General features: G+C 36.3%; 3 protein-coding genes across 3 annotated transcripts in view; 2 read left to right on the forward strand and 1 right to left on the reverse strand.

Moving 5' to 3' along the window:
- The window catches only part of LOC117989042 (NFX1-type zinc finger-containing protein 1-like), a 28,934-nt gene extending 19,498 nt beyond the window's left edge, over positions 1 to 9,436 (forward strand). The window contains exons 19-27 of the mRNA XM_069503281.1: positions 612 to 740; positions 1,421 to 1,543; positions 3,106 to 3,267; positions 3,629 to 3,860; positions 4,605 to 4,770; positions 5,794 to 5,905; positions 6,347 to 6,564; positions 7,224 to 7,507; positions 7,830 to 9,436. Of these exons, the coding sequence (XP_069359382.1) occupies positions 612 to 740; positions 1,421 to 1,543; positions 3,106 to 3,267; positions 3,629 to 3,860; positions 4,605 to 4,770; positions 5,794 to 5,905; positions 6,347 to 6,564; positions 7,224 to 7,507; positions 7,830 to 8,569 (2,166 nt within the window). The 3' untranslated portion in view covers positions 8,570 to 9,436. The remainder of the gene's footprint in view (positions 1 to 611; positions 741 to 1,420; positions 1,544 to 3,105; positions 3,268 to 3,628; positions 3,861 to 4,604; positions 4,771 to 5,793; positions 5,906 to 6,346; positions 6,565 to 7,223; positions 7,508 to 7,829) is intronic.
- A 4,044-nt stretch (positions 9,437 to 13,480) lies between these two features.
- On the forward strand, positions 13,481 to 15,090 carry dbe (KRR1 small subunit processome component homolog dbe). Its single transcript, XM_034976246.2, has one exon. The coding sequence runs from the start codon at positions 13,665 to 13,667 to the stop codon at positions 14,694 to 14,696; it is 1,032 nt and encodes a 343-aa protein (XP_034832137.1). The 5' UTR covers positions 13,481 to 13,664; the 3' UTR covers positions 14,697 to 15,090.
- SerRS-m (Seryl-tRNA synthetase, mitochondrial) lies at positions 15,084 to 17,804 on the reverse strand. Its single transcript, XM_034976255.2, has 4 exons — positions 16,881 to 17,804; positions 16,314 to 16,501; positions 15,802 to 15,969; positions 15,084 to 15,415 (listed from the first exon to the last, which is right to left on the reverse strand). Exons 1-4 carry the CDS (start codon positions 17,484 to 17,486, stop codon positions 15,100 to 15,102), a joined length of 1,278 nt encoding a protein of 425 aa, XP_034832146.1. The 5' UTR covers positions 17,487 to 17,804; the 3' UTR covers positions 15,084 to 15,099.
- Between the last annotated feature and the right edge of the window lie 183 nt (positions 17,805 to 17,987).

The following is a 17,987-nucleotide window of genomic DNA, read 5'->3' on the forward strand; positions in this document are numbered from 1 at the left end:
ATATTTCCGAAAGTTCGCTTTATCCTAGTGTACATAATAAAGGAAATCTCTGTGCAAAAATTCAGTTTTCTAGGTTAAAGGGGTTTTGACTCGGCTTTGATGAGTTAGACAGTTATTTAGATTACTTATTATTAAATTTTAAATATAACTGGTGCCTTCGGTTAAGTAATTTACGTTTAATAAGTAGTAGGTATGTGTCCTTTCCTGGGATGCAATCTATCTTTACCAAACAATTCTAATTCGAACCGCCAAGATTTTGAACAGTTTTCCCACCAAATTATAATATGGGTACCTTCAAGACAAGAGTGAATAGGCATCTTCTAGGCAAGCGCGCTCCATCTTAGGCTGCATCATCTCTTCCCACACAGGTCTGATTGCAGCCAAGCGCTAGTCAAAAAATAATAAAAAAAAACATCAAAACTGTTAAATATATTGGCAGCGAAAAGCTAGCAGACTATGGATATATAGGTACTTACCTTCAAATAGTCAGTAGGTATCTTCTAGACAAGCGCGATCCAGTAGTGTGAAACATCATTGGTCAGCAGATTTTATTGCAGCGCTAGTCTACAAATTAAAAAGATAGATTCTACAAAGTTGTGTTACGATCGCAGGTGAAGAAATCGTGTTACATGGCGACTGAAAAGGTAAAGTGTCCGGTGCCTTGCGAGTACCGCGTCGACAAGTGTGGACACGTGTGCACGCGCACCTGCCACGTCACGGACGACCCGCATCACGAACGGGTAAGTTGTATAAGTCCCGCAAATTGCTATTGCGCTGGAACCATGTCTCATTAACATCGAAATGACGTCAGCCGAAATAAAGATATACCATCAGCTCGAAACTTCAGTCTTGTGCTAACGTCACTAAAGGCGACCACGCGCATTAGCAATTTGCGGGACTAATAACCCACAGTCATTACTATACTGTATCCGCGGAAACGAGTGAGTATAACGCTCTCTCTGTTACGTAATCCCATACAAATGATAGAGAAAAAAATCTCAGCGGGTGCTTTTGAGACACCGAATCACGAAACTATGTTTTCTAATTGAATATTGAATGTTTTTGAAAACATTTTCGAATTGAATTTCGAATGTTTTTGAAACGTTTGTGATTGGTTGGTGTCTCAAAATGGTTAGCGTCCACTGAGATTTTTATCTTTTTTATTTGTATGGGGTTACGTAACTCAGAGAGTGCTATACTTACTTTTTTCCGCAGATAGTGTATAAGATATTACTGTAGGTACTTATTTTTGTGTTAAATTTAAAACGTCGCCACAGTCCATACTTATAAAATTTTCATTCGCGGTCAATTCAATATTACATTCCATGCACTAAGTCCGAATAAAATGCAGACATCCAACTTGCACCACGAATCAAGTATCAAATAATGCAATGTCTTTTTATCATGTTTTTTGTTTCAGTACTTATGCCAGAAACCATGCGCAAAGGCTAAGAAAGGATGCACCATGGAGTTGGAGGGTGACCGCGGCGACCACCAGTGTGTCAAGAGGTGCCACGAGGAATGCGACGAATGCAATGTTGAAGTATGTGACTCCATTACAATGTTACGGTTTTCTCTTTACTTTTATTCTCTACTAGCTGATGCCCGCGACTTCGTTTGCGTGGAATTAGGTTTTTTAAAAATCCCGTGGGAACTCGTTGATTTCCGGGATAAAAAGTAGCCTATGTCACTCTCCAGGTCTTTACCTATACCCATGCAAAAAATCACCTCAATCCGTTGCACCGTTGCGACGTGATTGACGGACAAACCAACAAACAAACACACTTTTGCATTTATAATAAGGGTACTGATATACAGGGTGTAACCAGAACGACGCTAGCAAAAACTTAGCGTTATAGTTAAACTACCTAAACACAATCCAATACCAATAACCATTTGCCTCATTTTGTAGTTTAAGTGATTTAATATTTTTCAAACCCGCATTGTATAGAATAGAATAGAATGTTTTTTTATTCATGTAAACTTTTTACAAGTGCTTATGAATAGTTAGGTAGTTTTAATTTATCATAAACTTTTACAAAATTATTCGACGACGAAAGGAAAAACGGAACCCTTATAGGATCACTTTGTCTGTCTGTCTGTCTGTCTGTCAAGAAACCTACAGGGTCCTTCCCGTTGACCTAGAATCACGAAATTTGGCAGGTAGGTAGATCTTATAGCTGACATTTGGGAAAAAATCTGAAAACCGTGAATTTAGGCTTAGATCACACAAAAAAAAAAAAAATGTGGTCATGAACTAATAATTAGTATTTTCAACTTTCGAAGTGAGTGACTATATCAAGTGGGATATCATATGAAAGGTATTCACTTGTACATTCTAAAACAGATTTTTATTTATTTTTATGCATCATAGTTTTTTAATTATCGTGCAAAATGTCGAAAAATACGACTGTAGTACGGAACCCTCATTGCGCGAGCCTGACTCGCACTTGGCCGGTTTTTTTTGTGATATCATATCAGTAATCATAATACTATCACCTGTTTTTGTTTTTGCCAGCGTTCTGGTTATACCCTGTATATATTATAAGTACAGAACAAGGCAAAATTTGTACCGAACAGATGAACAAACAAACAGAGACATAAAAGTGAGTTTAAAATCAATTGCAAACTTTTCACCAAACTTATTGATATGAATAACTAACAAACAGACAGCCAAGAAAGCAAGTTAATGTTGCATTGTCATCCAGTTCCAACCTATGTTTTTTTTAAATACAACACCTAAGGAGATAAAATATGGGTTTGAAATTTGTGTAATCCACGCAGACGAAGTTGCGATCATAAGCTAGTGATTAAACAAAGCTAGTAACAAAAAAAAAATTAAAAAGAAACCGACACAAAAAAGTAAAAAAAAATTTAAGTTATTAGGTACCCAATATATTATGTACACAAAAGTTATTGTAGTTCTATAGTAATATTTTTGGAGCCGGTGCCAATTAGCCGCACGAACCGTCTATCTACTCTTGATATTGTTTTGTGACTCCACATTGGCACCGACTCCAAACAACAAAACCCTGAACGCATTATTATATCGTATTCGCAATTTCACTAACAGCGCACTAAATTTATTTATTTTATTTCCTACAGGTAAACAAAAAGAGGCAGGCCTGCAAACACAAGGTGCGCATCGCCTGCTCAAAGAGCCCCGATGAGAAACAGTGCAACCAGAAATGTGCGCGCGTTCTGCCTTGCGGACACTTCTGCAAGAAGAAGTGCTTCGAAGTCTGCGGGAAGGACTGCAAACAAATCGTGAGTATTGTCATTGTAACCTACCTGCCTTTGAAAGTTCAACAAACAAATCGTCAAACCACGGGAAAAAAATTGTATATAAAAATTAATCTTTCGAATTTATAATAGGTATCTTTAGTATAATTTAAAGAATAGTCAAACGATTTAAATTAAATTAGTAAGTAGGTATTCAATAGTAGTAGATGATAGTATGAAAAATATTTTTTAAATTTTTTGTTAAGACTATGAAAATGTTGGAATATGCAAAAACCCTCATGAAACCCATACTCCACATGATCATTAGATAAAATAATGGTTAAAGATTTTTTCCCAGTGAACATAACGCGTTCAAACTTCAATCCTCGTAATTTCCATTACTTAGGTAAAGAAGAGGATCCCCGAATGTGGCCACGAAATTACGCTCGAGTGTGGAATAGAGCCGGACCGTCAGTTCTGTAAGACACCGTGCGAGCTCACCATGTCCTGCGGGCACCGCTGCCGCGGGCGCTGCAGCGACCCTTGTGACCCCACCAAGTGCAAGGAACTCATGCCGCGATACTTCGCATCGCCTTGCGGGCACAAAGTACAGCTACCCTGCCACGTCACCGCATCTGGTAAGTTACTGTTTTTGTGACACTGAATTTGACAGTGAAGTAAAAGCTTTTTTAGGCGCATTGGGCGATTTTTGATCACGTCACCGACATGCTCATTATATTAGTTTTTCGGTTCACCGCTGCGGCGAGCGCTGCAATGACCCTTGCGACTCCACTAACAAGGAACTCATGCCGCGATTCGTCGCATCGCCTTACGTTTACGTCACCGCATCTGGTATAGTCACTTTGGTTTTGTGACACTGAATTTGATTGTACGATAGTTTTATGATCTTTAATAATAAATCTATCATCATTCAGACATCATTCTACCTAGGTACTTGTTTTCATCCCGGAAAATCGAGCAGTTCCCACTGGATTGGTACAGAGATGAGAGATCGCTTGTATCCTGGAGATACATACAGAGAATACTTTTTATCCCCTAAAACCTTAGTTTCTGTGGGATGTTTATGATCTAAATCCACGCGGGCATCATCTATCATCATCATCATCATCATCATAATCAACCGATAGACGTCCACTGCTGGACATAGGTAGGTCTCTTGTAGAGACTTCCACACGCCACGGTCTTGCGCCGCCTGAATCCAGCGGCTCCCTGCGACTCGTCTGATGTCGTCCGTCCACCTAGTGGGGGGGTCTTCCAACGCTGCGCCTTCCGGTGCGAGGTCGCCATTCCAGCACCTTGAGACCCCAACGTCTATCGGTTTTACGAACTATAAACATCTGTATAAATAAATAATTTGTAAGGTGCCGGAGTGGAGCCTGAACTGCTGCTGAAGTACTGCGCGGAGCCGTGCGGCAAAGAGCTAGAGTGCGGACACGCGTGCGTGGGCACGTGCGCGCTCTGCCGCCAGGGCCGCCTGCACGAGCCTTGTGCGCGCCCCTGCCACCAGCTCAACATCTGCGGACACCAGTAAGATACCTCTTTATTATTTCACTCATTCAACACAGACGTCCTATAAACAACAAGTCAGGTGCTTAGTGCTATCGTCGTCTTTAGTTATTAATTAAGCTATTTTATGTTTTATTTTCTTTATTTTTTGTATCTGTTTCATTAATTGAGAATCACATTGTGGCTAATTCTGTGGTACATAATCTCCAAACTAAACTAATTTAACAGATCTAAATCTAGTGCTATCCTTTTCCGCAAGCAACATTATGAAAGGGATAGTAATCGATTTAGATGTGCCATTTTAGTTTAGTTTCAAGATTGTGTACAACGGAATTAGCCACATTACATGTCCTAGCTATTCTAAATTAAATAAACATTACAAAACAGGTGGTGTGGTGAGGTGAATACTGTTGCCAATTATTTGCGCTACTAGTAGTATCTACAAATAATATAGTAAAATTGGGTTTTTTGTGGCTTTGTACATTTTACTATATTTATATTTATGAACTCAGTATTTTTTCCGTTTTCATCTGACATCCCACTCCATATATTATGTAGCCTATGTCACCCGGACCATAATAACGAATGGATTGACACCTCATTCATCACAATCGGATCAGTTGCTTAGGCGCTACGGTGGAACACACATAAATACAAACCTACACACATACATACAACCATGCATACATATATGTATATACATGCATAGAGTGCTAAAATCATAACCTTTCCTTTTGTCTTTGCCGTAGTTGGATTGGCAACAGTGCGAGTGCAATTTCCAACAGTGCGAGTTGGAAACAAGTCGCACAAACGTTGCTTGAGAGTTGAGGCAGTGTGCCTCCTGTTTTTTTTGCTTAGTGCTTTTTTGAGAGAATAGTCTCCGTGACTCGAAACGTGTTGATGTAGATGCAGGGAGCCTTGGAACCCTTGGATTAGTCCGGCCGCGACTCGCAACGTGTTGTTTTAGATGCATGGAGCCTTCCATGCAACTCTTGGATTAGTCCAAAAAGACGCCGTGACTTGCAACGTGTTGTCTTGTTGCAGATGCATGGAGCCTTGCAACCAGGTGTGCCCGCCGTGCAGAAAGCCGTGCGAGGTGAAGTGCAAGCACTCGCGCTGCGGCCGCGAATGCGGCGCGCCCTGCGTGCCGTGCCAGGTAACCGGAATAGTACCTAACGTCCAATCCATACTTAATATTATAAATGCGAATGTGTGTCTGTCTGTCTTTCACGGTCCATCTGTTTTACTGTTTTTGATTTTTGGCTACTTACAGACTTACAGAGATTAGCGTTCATTCCAGCGAGGGATATATGCTACTTCTTGTCCTAGAAGAACAAAAAAATCGAATGGGATTCTTAAGGAACTTAAACCCACGTGGACTTGCAATGTCACGGGCATCATCTATTTGGTACAAAGAGCGCTTCCCGGACACAGTACAGAAACAAAAGTGATTTTTATCCCGGAAATTCGACTGCACATCAACAGTAAAATTTTCCTGTACTTTGTTACTCTTAATATTTTTATGGTAATTAAAAATTGGTACATATCTCGGGTCACGTAACCAAGTGAAGTAACATTGCCGATTGTGGGATTATAGGAGCAGTGCAGTCGCACGTGTCCGCACGGCACGTGCAAGCGGCGGTGCGGCGAGGAGTGCACGCGCGCCGCGTGCGTGCAGCCGTGCCCGCGCGCGCTAGGCTGCGGCCACCCGTGCCGCGGCCTGTGCGGCGAACGCTGCCCCGACGTGTGCAAGCTGTGCCGCCCCGAGCAGTTCCCAACCGACTTCCTTGGGGACCAATTCGACGACGATGCCCTGTATGTCATTTATTTTTTTAACACTAGCTGATCCGCTTCGCTCGGGTGAAAGGGGTTTGAATATTTTAGTATGGCGCCTGACCTACCTACATGTCCGTCTTTTTTTTCAATATAGCGCCCACGCATACAACCCGCATTAATCAATAGCTAGCACCAATACAAAATTGTATTGTATGAGACAAAATCTTCCAGTGTTTCCGAGATATAGACTATCACAGTTGTACTGGTGGCTAGACCGTTGTACTGATGACTCCACCAGTACAAATTTGGTAGCTCTCTAGTAGCTAACTAGCTATTGTAGTATATTCTCTCGGCTGATGCTTGACTTTCATAAACTAGTCAGAGTTGATCAAAAAAAATATTTTATTGTTTAACATCATCAGCACGTGATTTAGCTAGTCAACCTATTGGCGATGTACCAATCGACACATTATCTAGCATTTGCCTATTGTATATCAACATTAAGTAACAGATGAGGGTATACATTTCTAATACTTTTTTAACATCGTACCATGTTATAACATCGTAAAATCTTGTTCACTAATCAAACAATTCTGTCTTCTTTACTTGAATACCTACTTAGTACTTGTTTGTGAAAGACACTAATCTTTCTCAGATTCAAATGTGTTGTCAAATTTTGAATTCATATTTAATTTCAGATTCATCGTACTAGAAGATTGCGGCCACGTCATGGAATTTGAGAACATGGAGAACCTAATGAAAGGAAAAAGCGATCTTATTGCGATCCACAGCTGTCCATACTGTCGCGCACCTATCATCAACACTCCTCGATACAAAGACATCGTCAACCGTTTGTTGAAAGAAGCTATCAATCCCGTTAAAGAACGAGTCTATGGCGACGCAGAAAAGATCATTGCTCGAAGAGCGGAGCTCCATGAAACTGTGGCAAACTTTCACAATATTCACAGCAGCATATATAAGGGTAACTATACTAAAGATTCCTTTTTCGTTTACTGAAACGCTGGAACAACTACAAACTTTCTCTTTTCTGTTATTTTTGTTCCTTTCATTTAAGTTAGATAAGTAATAATATAGTCACTAAGACCAGTGGTTCACTAATTTAGCCATACATTTTGAATGCACACACTAAGAACTCAGATAGTTATTTCGTGGACACGACATATTTTAGGCGCTTATTAAGATTTGTACCTACTGTGTGTAGGGTTTGTTTAATATGTGCTGGGTCAACAAATAAAAAAAATACTTCATTCATCCATTCATTTTGGCTTGTTTTTTTATTGCAGATCCATTATTCTCACACTGGAAGAAGGCGTTTGAACAAATGATCCTCGTTGTGAAGTCAAAGAGGAAGTGTTCATTGCCTCAGCTGGAAATGTACTTCGTTTACTTGAACATATTGGAACTACTTTCGGATATTCACAAGAAATACACTTCACTGAATTTGGTGGCATTGCAAGACAGTCTGATTGATCAAAACAAAATGATATGCCGAGTTCTCGTGAAGAATGTACACAAGATAAGTCAGCAGCAGCAAGCCGACATTGATAACGAAATAAAGCGCATGAATGCCCTCGTCAATCTGGCTATAATAATAAGTCATCCATCTTACCTCGCAAGCCAAAATGTTTCTCAAGTAGCGGAGAATGCATCTGCCGCTAAAAAGGTTATTTTAAAATGGGGAATATACGAACATGACAAAGCTACAGCAGCTTTAAATGAAATTCAAAAAGCGATTAAAGTAAGCGGTATCGCTACAAAAGCGGAAAGGGAACTGATCATCAAAGCTATAGGGGCCAAAGCGGGGCAGTGGTTCAAATGCCCCAATGGCCATTTCTACAGCATAGGGCAATGCGGTGGAGCTATGGAAGTATCTAAATGCCTGGAATGCAAAGCTAACATTGGTGGAACGAATCATACGCTCTTAAGTTCCAATATGCATGCTAGAGAATTTGATAACTCAAGATTCCCGGCCTATTCAGAAGAGGCCAATAATTTGGCTAATTTTGATTTGTTTAACTTTTAACATTTTAGTGACAACCTATTATTTTACATTTTGACTTCACTCAGTTTTTTCAAGATTTTATTCAATTCTTTATTTTTTTGCATTAATTTTTTTATTTAATAGTAGGATGTAATCGTTCAGACCCTAATTTTAATTATGCTTGTGTGTTAGTTTAATAGGATGTTAATTAATTATATCTATCAATCAGTCCCAAGATATTACAATCACATCTGTATTTAAAACTATTTAAGTAACACAAACTGTTAAAGTTTTCGTCACGAGAAAGTAGAACTGCACAATAACCCCAGACTACGGCAGTGACAATAACCCTAACCAATTCTATGTGATCCAGTTCAAAATGCCACGGCAACCCAGTGTTATTTTTTCAAAAATGTAAAAGACCTTTCGGCTCGAACGGACTCGCTGTCCTCTGCTGATATACTTGTATTAGACTTTTTTTTCAACAGAGGTCACCGTATGTGATGCACCATAAAGCCAATTTTGCTTGACCATTTCAAATGTTTGCTTGATGCTTTAGCATTTACGTGCTTGCAAAAAAAGGGAGAGTTATCAAAAACTTGTTTCAAAAAATAAATGCTACGCACGACCAAACAAAAGCAGTCCAGGTACCACAAAAGTAATGTTTTCTAAAAATAATGACATACCTGTCATTATTTTTAGAAAACATTACTTTTTGAAAATTGACACATTTTTTCGGCAAAACCAAAACTCGAAAAAAAATTGCTCGCAGTACGTGGTGGGTACAACAAGAGACCATTCCGCGCATTGTCCAATCGCTTTATCAACTCTCGTGATGCATGCTTTGTTATAAAAACTGTACGAGTAGATTCAAATACCTAAATAAAAGTTTTTCTTTGAATAAATATTTCTTCGACTTTGTTTTTTATATAAATTGAAATACCTAAAATTCTTTGTTTGAGGGTCCAATTTCTGTACTTATAAATTGAAGTCTAAATAAAGGTAAGTACATACCTACCTATCTGCAGTAGCCGGCAAGAAATATTGTACATCGACCTTAAGAACGAGATTTCGGCTTCGTAGATCGTTGTCTCTGTCACACACTAGATGACCACAAGAGACTCGCGCAATGAGGATTCCGTACTTACTACTGAAGAAGTAAAACGGCAAAAATCACTTGTCGACGAACCGCAAAATTAACTTTGTTTGTAGAGGTTTAGTTTGCCTTAGTAATTACCTATTGAAATAACCGACTATGACAGACGGACGGACGGAAAAAGTCTCACCATAAGGGTTCCAATTTTACCATTTTGGTACGGAACCCTAAAAAAATAAAAACCGACTTCAATAACCACAAACACTAAAAAGTAAAAAATAATTTAATTTATTACCCAATATATTATTATGTATACAAGAGTTATTGTAGTTCTACAGCAATATTTTTGGAGCCGGTGCCAATTAGCCGCACGAACCGTCTATCTACTCATGTTGTTTTGTGACTCCACATTGGCACCGACTCCAAAAAATATTACTACTTATAGAACTACAATAACTCATGTATACATAATAATATATTGGGTAATAAATTAAATGATTTTTTACTTTTTAGTGTTTGTGGTTATTGAAGTCGGTTTTTTTTTTATTTTTTTTTATTTCACAATTTTTAGTGGCCCCATTGTACTAAAATATGATATGCCTAGTTAAAAACCTACTATTTACTAAGCTATTACCTACACTGATCGCGAGCAATCTCCGAAGATATTCATCAGATCTTCACCGGAGTAAAATAGACCTCTCAAGTATGTCCTACCAAAAAAAGAATCATCAAAATCAGTTTATATTTGGCGGAGAAATCGCGTAACAAACATACAAAAAACATACATTTCAATTGAGAACCTCCTTTTTTGAAGTCTGTTAAAAATATGCTATGCCAGGGTTAAAACTCTACTGTTTACAAAGCTATATCATACTATTATACAGGGTTACAGGAAAATAGGACACGATCCCTTTAAGGTGTTATAGTACAGGATTTTAGCTATCAAATGACCCCTAAAGTGCTTATGCGAAAGTGTATCGTTTTCGAGTTATTCATTTTTTTATTTTTTTCTTGGTAAAGGGGTGTTTGCCAATTTAAAAATTAATAAAAAAAAGGAACAATGTGTTTTATCAGATTTTTTTTTATTTCTTGCTAGTACATATCCTTGCTAATAATAAACAGTTTTAAAACAAGAAAAATCCTCAAGCATTTTAAAATGACAGCCCAAAAACTGTACAAGTTTTCGATTTTTAAATTTTTAGCTTGCAAATTTTCTGTAAAAATTACTACGGCACTTATCCTGCGGATTATTTTAAAAACATTTACGTTTCGTTAGCTATCCATTGGTACAAAAAAATTACAAAAAAAATCATAAAATCAAGAACAAATTACACAACAAAGAGACCAGGTTGAAAATTCTAACAAATGCTATTGCCAAAGAATTAAATCAGAATCAATGTAAAAACGAGTTTAATGCAAAATCGTTGAAGATTATTTTTCAAAGAGGTCAAAAGGTAATATAAAATCAGTCAAGTGCGAGTCGTGCTCGCACACGAAGGGTTCCGTACCATCGTACAAGAAATAACACTTTTTAATTTTTTTAAATCTTTACGGCGGCCATTTTGTAATTTTTAGTATTTGTTGTTATAGCGGCAATAAAAATACACATTCTGTAAAAATTTCAAGTCTCTACCTATTAGGGTTCACGAGATAAACGGACGGCCGGACAGACGGACGGACGGACGAACGAACATGAAATTTTCACAAAATGTGTATTTTTATGGCCGCTATAACAACAAATACTAATAAATTTTTTTACAAAAAAAATAAAAACCGACTTCGTTACATAAACACTAAAAATTTAAAAATAATTTAATTTATTACCGAATATATTATGTATACAAGAGTTAATATAGTTCCATAATAATATTTTTTGGTGCCGGTGCCAATTAGCTTTAGCTGCGCGAATCGCCTGGACTTCATATTTTTATGGGACTCCACAATGGCACCTCATTGGCACCGACCCCAAAAAATATTATTATGGAACTATATTAACTCTTGTATACATAATATATTCGGTAATAAATTAAATTATTTTTAAATTTTTAGTGTTTATGTAACGAAGTCGGTTTTTATTTTTTTTGTAAAAATTTTTTATTTCACAATTTTTAGTGGCCCCATGGAATTATGCTATGACGGGTAAAAAATCTACTGTTTACTAAGTTATTACACTGATCGCGAGCAATTTACTCTTATCGGTTGAGGAGTTCCAGTATCTATCTTCGAAGATGTTCATCAGATGTTCACCAAATTGAAATGGGACCAACTTTGAAGTATACCCTTTCAAACAAAAAAAGAATTTTCAAAATCGGTCCAGGCGTTTTTGAGTAATCGGGGAACATACATAAAAAAAAAAAAAAAAAATAATAAAAAAAAAAAAAGATTCCGACGAATTGAGAACCTCCTCCTTTTTTTGAAGTCGGTTAAAAATTACAAAATGGCCGCCATAAAAATAATAATAAAATAAAGTGTTATTTCTTGTACGTTGGTACGGAACCCTTCGTGTGCGAGCCCGACTCGCACTTGACTGATTTTATATTACCTTTTGACTTTTTTGAAAGATAATCTTCAACGATTTTGCATTAAACTCGTTTTTACATTGATTCTGATTTAATTCCTTGGCAATAGCATTTGCTAGAATTTTCTACCTGGTCTATTTGTTGTGTAATTTTTTCTTGATTGTATGATTTTTTTTGTAATTTTTTTGTACCAATGGATAGCTAACGAAACGTAGATGTTTTTAAAATAATCCGCAGGATAAGTGCCGTAGTAATTTTTACAGAAAATTTGCAAGCTATTCAAAGAATTAAATTTAAAAATCGAAAACTTGTACAGTTTTTGGGCTGTCATTTTAAAATGCTTGAGGATTTTTCTTGTTTTATAACTGTTTATTATTAACAAGGATATGTACTAGCAAGAAATAAAAAAAAACTGATAAAATACATTGTTCCTTTTTTTTATTAATTTTTAAAGTGGCAAACACCCCTTTACCAATAAAAAAATAAAAAAATGAATAACTCGAAAACGATACACTTTCGTATAAGCACTTTAGGGGTCGTTCGATAGCTAATGTCTTGTACTATAACCCCTTAACGGGATCGTGTCCTCTTTTCCTGTAACCCTGTATATTCTGTGCTATTACACTGATCGCGAGCAATTTACTCTTATCCATTGAGGAGTTCCGTTCTCCATCTCCGGAGATATTCATCAGATCTTTACCAAATTAAAATGGGGCCACCTCTGAAGTAGTTATGTCCTACAAAACAAAAAAACAATCATCAAAATCGGTTCATAATTGACGGAGTAATCGCGTAACAAACATTTAAAAAAAACAGTCGAATTGAGAACCTCTTCCTTTTTTGAAGTCGGTTAAAAAGTAAAGCTAATCTGCGCCTTCTGCACGGTGCGCACGGTGTGTTTATCACGTAGATAGAGTAATAAAGGTAGATACAGGAACGTTTGCTTTCTCATTCACACTAAAAAGAGCACAGATAAAGTTACTAATGTGATAACAGAGACGCAGCTAACCTATTTTTTGTCCCTTATCGTGTAACTGGTTTTTTTCAAGAATACATACAAGGCATGCAACTTTAGTTGCGAAACAAACTTTGAGTTATTCGTGGCGTAATTGTATTTCTCATAACTTATTACTTGTTTTCACATAAATAACGTTTAATACAAATATTGTTGATCGGTTAATACAAATATTGGCTACTAAACAATGGTAATAATTGTCGTGTTATTCATCGTTACGTCGTGCTATCGCTATCTCATACGCGGTTACACAGTACTTAAATCTACCTATTATTCTATCTACGGTTTATCATATTATGTTATTGACTTTACTCTATGGTTATTGACAACCACAGACCAATAACATGTAAATTTTACATTGATTAGCATATTGAACAAAAATCAACAAAATGTAGATTTATTATAAGTTATAAGTGGTTATAACCTCAGAATACAGAAGTTATAACCATATAACCACTAAAATTGAAATAAAAACACGCTTGTAGACCCGTGAAATAAAAAGACAGTATGGAAGACAATACAAATAACGAAGAGCAACGAGAGATTGGCCCAATTGAAAATGCCTGGTCGATGAAAACTCCTAAGTTTACACCGGAGGACAATCCACATGGTCTTTTAGAAGAAAGTAAATTCGCTACATTATTTCCGAAATATCGAGAACAATATCTAAAGGAGTGCTGGCCTTTAGTCCAAAAAGTATTAAAAGAACATCACATAATAGCTGAATTAGATCTTATAGAAGGAAGCTTAACAGTAAAAACAACAAGAAAAACTTGGGACCCCTACATCATTATCAAAGCGAGGGATTTAATGAAATTACTCTCAAGAAGCGTTCCATTTGAACAAGCCGTGAGAGTCCTAGATGATGAAATTGGTAGTGACATTATAAAGATTAATTCATATGTCAGAAAAAAGGCAACATTTTTAAAAAGGCGCCAACGTCTAATAGGTCCTAATGGTGTGACTCTTAAATCGATTGAATTGCTTACTGAATGCTACGTTCTAGTTCAAGGCAACACAGTGTCTGCAGTGGGCCCTTACAAGGGATTAGTACAAGTGAGAAGAATAGTTGAAGATACTATGAAAAATATACATCCAATGTACAATATTAAAAGTCTTATGATCAAGAGAGAGTTAATGAAAGATCCACGGCTTAAAGACGAAAGCTGGGACCGGTTTCTTCCCAAGTTTAAAAGTAAAAATGTTCCTAGAAAGCAACCTAAAAATAAGATTAAAAAGAAACCATATACACCATTCCCTCCACCTCAACCGGAAAGCAAAATTGATCGAGAGTTGGCCACAGGTGAATACTTCCTTAAAGATGAACAGAAGAAAGTCAAACATCTTTATGATAAAGATGAAAAACAAATGCAAGCCAAGAAAGCAAGAGAGGAGAAAAGGAAAAAAGATTTCATACCACCAGAGGAGAAAGTAATCACTGCATGTACACCTTCAGAAGAATCTACTATTAATATTGACCATTTTAAAGCCAAAATGAAAAAAGTTTCAAAGCAGAACAAATCTCTGATTAAGAAATAATTGTGGAATGTTTACATTTTCTTTCTACATCCATAGTAATATTGTAAATGTGAAAGTGTGTCTCTGTTACCTCTTCACAATCCATCTGTTTAACTAATTTTAGACAAAACAAGAACAGAGACAGCTTACTTCCCCAAGATGGATGATGGACATAGATTACATTTATCCTGGAAAATCAAAGAATTCCATGACTAAAAAGGTCTATCCGATTAACCGATTTTGACATTTTTGGTAAAGCAATAACTTTCATCCTGCAGATGAACATGGGCTACTTTTTATCCCAGAAAATCAAATGGTTTCCATGCAGTTTTTAATAAACAAATCCACGTTGACTAAATTGTGGGCATCATCTAGTCTAGTTATAAACAAACAAATTAAAAGAAGTAGTTTTCTATGAATTATTTTATTTTTTCCCCTTGAATAGTTTTAATTTGGGTACATTTGAATTTTTACCAATAAATTGTTTTGCATTCATAAATGGCTGCAGTACTAATGGTATATCTACTTTTCCTTTTGGATCTTGATGTGTTTCAAGCAATGCAATAAGCATTCTGGGTATAGCACATGCTGTGCCATTCAGTGTGTGAGCATAGTTTTCTTTATTGCCATCAGAATATTTTATGTTCAGTCTTCTTGATTGGTAGTCAGTACAGTTGCTACAGCTAGAGATTTCACCGTAATTGCTACGCCCAGGCATCCAAGCTTCAATATCATATTTCCTGAAGAATTTTTTTTTAGTATTTAACTAGCTTTCAACTGTGGCTTAGTACACATATTATTATGTATTTTTAGAATATTGATCTCTATTTTTTTGAGATCATAAGTATTCTGTTTGTATTATAAATACCTTTCATATTTACAATTTTAACAACTTTAATGAAAAATTATTACAAAAGCAGACATAAAAAAGTAGACAACAATGCAATGGGTACATATTTTTATTGTTTAGGCAATTTATACTTTAACACTATTTAGCTAAGGCAACTTTTACAATGCATTGTTTGTGCACATACTTTTTGAATCTGCTGTAAACAAAGGCAACAAGGCAAAGTTTTCTGGCAGATTTTGTATGTAATAAACGTCAAAAAGTTAATATAGTTTATACCTATAAGCCGGGGCCCCAAGTTCATGTGGTGGCATGTCTAAAACTTTCATATGTAATCCTAATGGTGAAAATAAACTTTCCTCTGTCTGTCTTAAATACTCCAACATTTCATCAGACTGCTCTGGCGTGGTGACAGCAAACATCTCAACTTTAGTAAATTGATGGACCCTACAAAATAAAATAAGTTTTTCAAAAGTATTAGACATAATATTTAGACAAACCATTTTTAAAGTATTGATTTCTATATTGTTATTATTTTAATTTGTGCAATTTCTAAGTATTAATAATAAGTTTTACTTTTTGATAACAATATTAACATAGTAATATTTATAGCCAAGTGCATGGAATATTCATTGTCAGATTGTAGTACCAAAATACATTGTACTAACTTTAAGAGACATATCTTGGCAAAACTTAAAATACAAGTTCAGTAGGTACTTTTGACAATACTTTCAAACAGATAGATGTGAGATGACTGCTTAATAGTTATACTATGCAGTAATGATTATTACCTGTATGTACCTCTTTCCTCTACTATATTTGATGTCTCCGCACGATAACATCTGCTAACTGCTGCAAGTTTCAGAGGCAAATTGGTCTTATCATGAAGAGAATTTTTCAACAGACCAGCCAGAGACATTTCTGCTGTACCTGACAAATACAAGTCAGGTCCGTGAAGTACTGGATCTAAAGAATAAATCTAAAATTCATTACTTATTAGCAGCCTATATTTTAATCTTAATATTTTTTAATAAAATATCAAGTGAAGTAAATATTTAAATAAAAGTTTATAATAGAAAACTTTAGAAATTTAATTTTTTTTATTTAGAAAATAAAAGTTTTAGCGTTTAAACTATCGTGAGTGATTTCCATTATAAATAATATCTGCCCCACCCCAGCCACCCTCACAACGGGCTCTACGGGCAGCGGCACGCGCGTCCTGCCGTCAAAACCGCGGCGCGTGCGTGAACGGACTCCCTTGAAAAAGGACCCCGTATGGGTTCGAAACTAGTCGGGCTAACGTCGACTACACACGTGAGTAAAGCCGGGACAGATATTATTTAGAAATAAAGGTTTACCTGAGTTCGATCTGTATTGATCATCATTCCACAACTTTGTAGAATATTGCTCGACAATATATCAGGTACTGATACTAATTTGAAGTTTTCTTTCAACAGTGCAGATACTGTGTATTTTATTAATGCCTCTTCCAATTCTGCCAACTCGCCAAAATAATAGTAACTTTTATGGCCGCAAGTGTTTCCAAGCTTATCTGTTCTCATCAAGTTTAACCGCTGTGTAATCTCACTAAAGTCTAAAGGTTTATAATCCCCAAAAGTTTTCTTTTTGTTAACCTCATGAATTATGCATGGTTTCTCCTCATAAGTCTTTACAAGGGGATGGGTTTTATTAGGCAAGCTGGCTAGTTCTTTGTATAAATTTTCTTTAATACTATCATATGCCTGATCAGAATTCGATGTCATCATTAGTAAATCGTACATTTTGAGCGCTTTCGCAATGTCCCCTACACCTTTTCTGCTATGAATGTTCTGCTTTATTTCCAAAGTATTTTTTAGATCACAATAATAGTTAATATCTAAGTCAGGTAAATAGCATGTAGAATAACTATTAAACCATTTACATTTATTAAAGAACCTTGGCTTGCACAAGTAAAACTTGTTCATTTTTCAGTCTGTAATTTTGTCTTATTGATACAATTCAGAAAACCAACGACCTATCTTTACTGATCACTTAGTAGGTATTTCGTGAGGCTCTACTTCTACAAGAATTATGTACTTGTTATTATTTTAATTTCCATTTTTGTTTTGACTTTAAAATATAGAATACAACACAATTTAAATTTTAAATAGAAAATAACTTTAATTAATTTTCAAACTAAATGCGCGACAAGCACCGACAAGGCTCTTTTGCACGTATATTCAATGTACTCTGTGCTTTTGCACTCCAATCACACTCCAATGACCAATCCAATGACCCCCTTTTATTTCTGGTCGGTGCCAATAACATGGACACTAATTGACAGGGGGCGTAGTTGTCAGGCTGCGAGCACATCTCCTTAATTTAAGGGAATATATTGAAAATGTCAATGTTGGAAATCGAGTCAGTTTTATCTAATTTTAACTGAATGATAATTTAGGAAAGCCGTCCCTGTTTTCAAATCGAGA

This window comes from Maniola hyperantus, chromosome 15 (assembly GCF_902806685.2).
Source record: "Maniola hyperantus chromosome 15, iAphHyp1.2, whole genome shotgun sequence".
NCBI classification, from domain to species: domain Eukaryota; kingdom Metazoa; phylum Arthropoda; class Insecta; order Lepidoptera; family Nymphalidae; genus Maniola; species Maniola hyperantus.

Excerpts from the sequence above, each read along its gene's own strand:
- dbe (XM_034976246.2), top strand. The coding sequence starts at position 13,665 with ATGGAAGACAATACAAATAACGAAGAGCAACGAGAGATTGGCCCAATT.
- SerRS-m (XM_034976255.2), bottom strand. The coding sequence starts at position 17,486 with ATGAACAAGTTTTACTTGTGCAAGCCAAGGTTCTTTAATAAATGTAAA. Across the intron at positions 16,502-16,880 it reads TCAATACAGATCGAACTCAG|ATTTATTCTTTAGATCCAGT; the intron begins GTAAACCTTTAT and ends AATGAATTTTAG. Across the intron at positions 15,416-15,801 it reads CTTGGGGCCCCGGCTTATAG|GAAATATGATATTGAAGCTT; the intron begins GTATAAACTATA and ends AAAATTCTTCAG.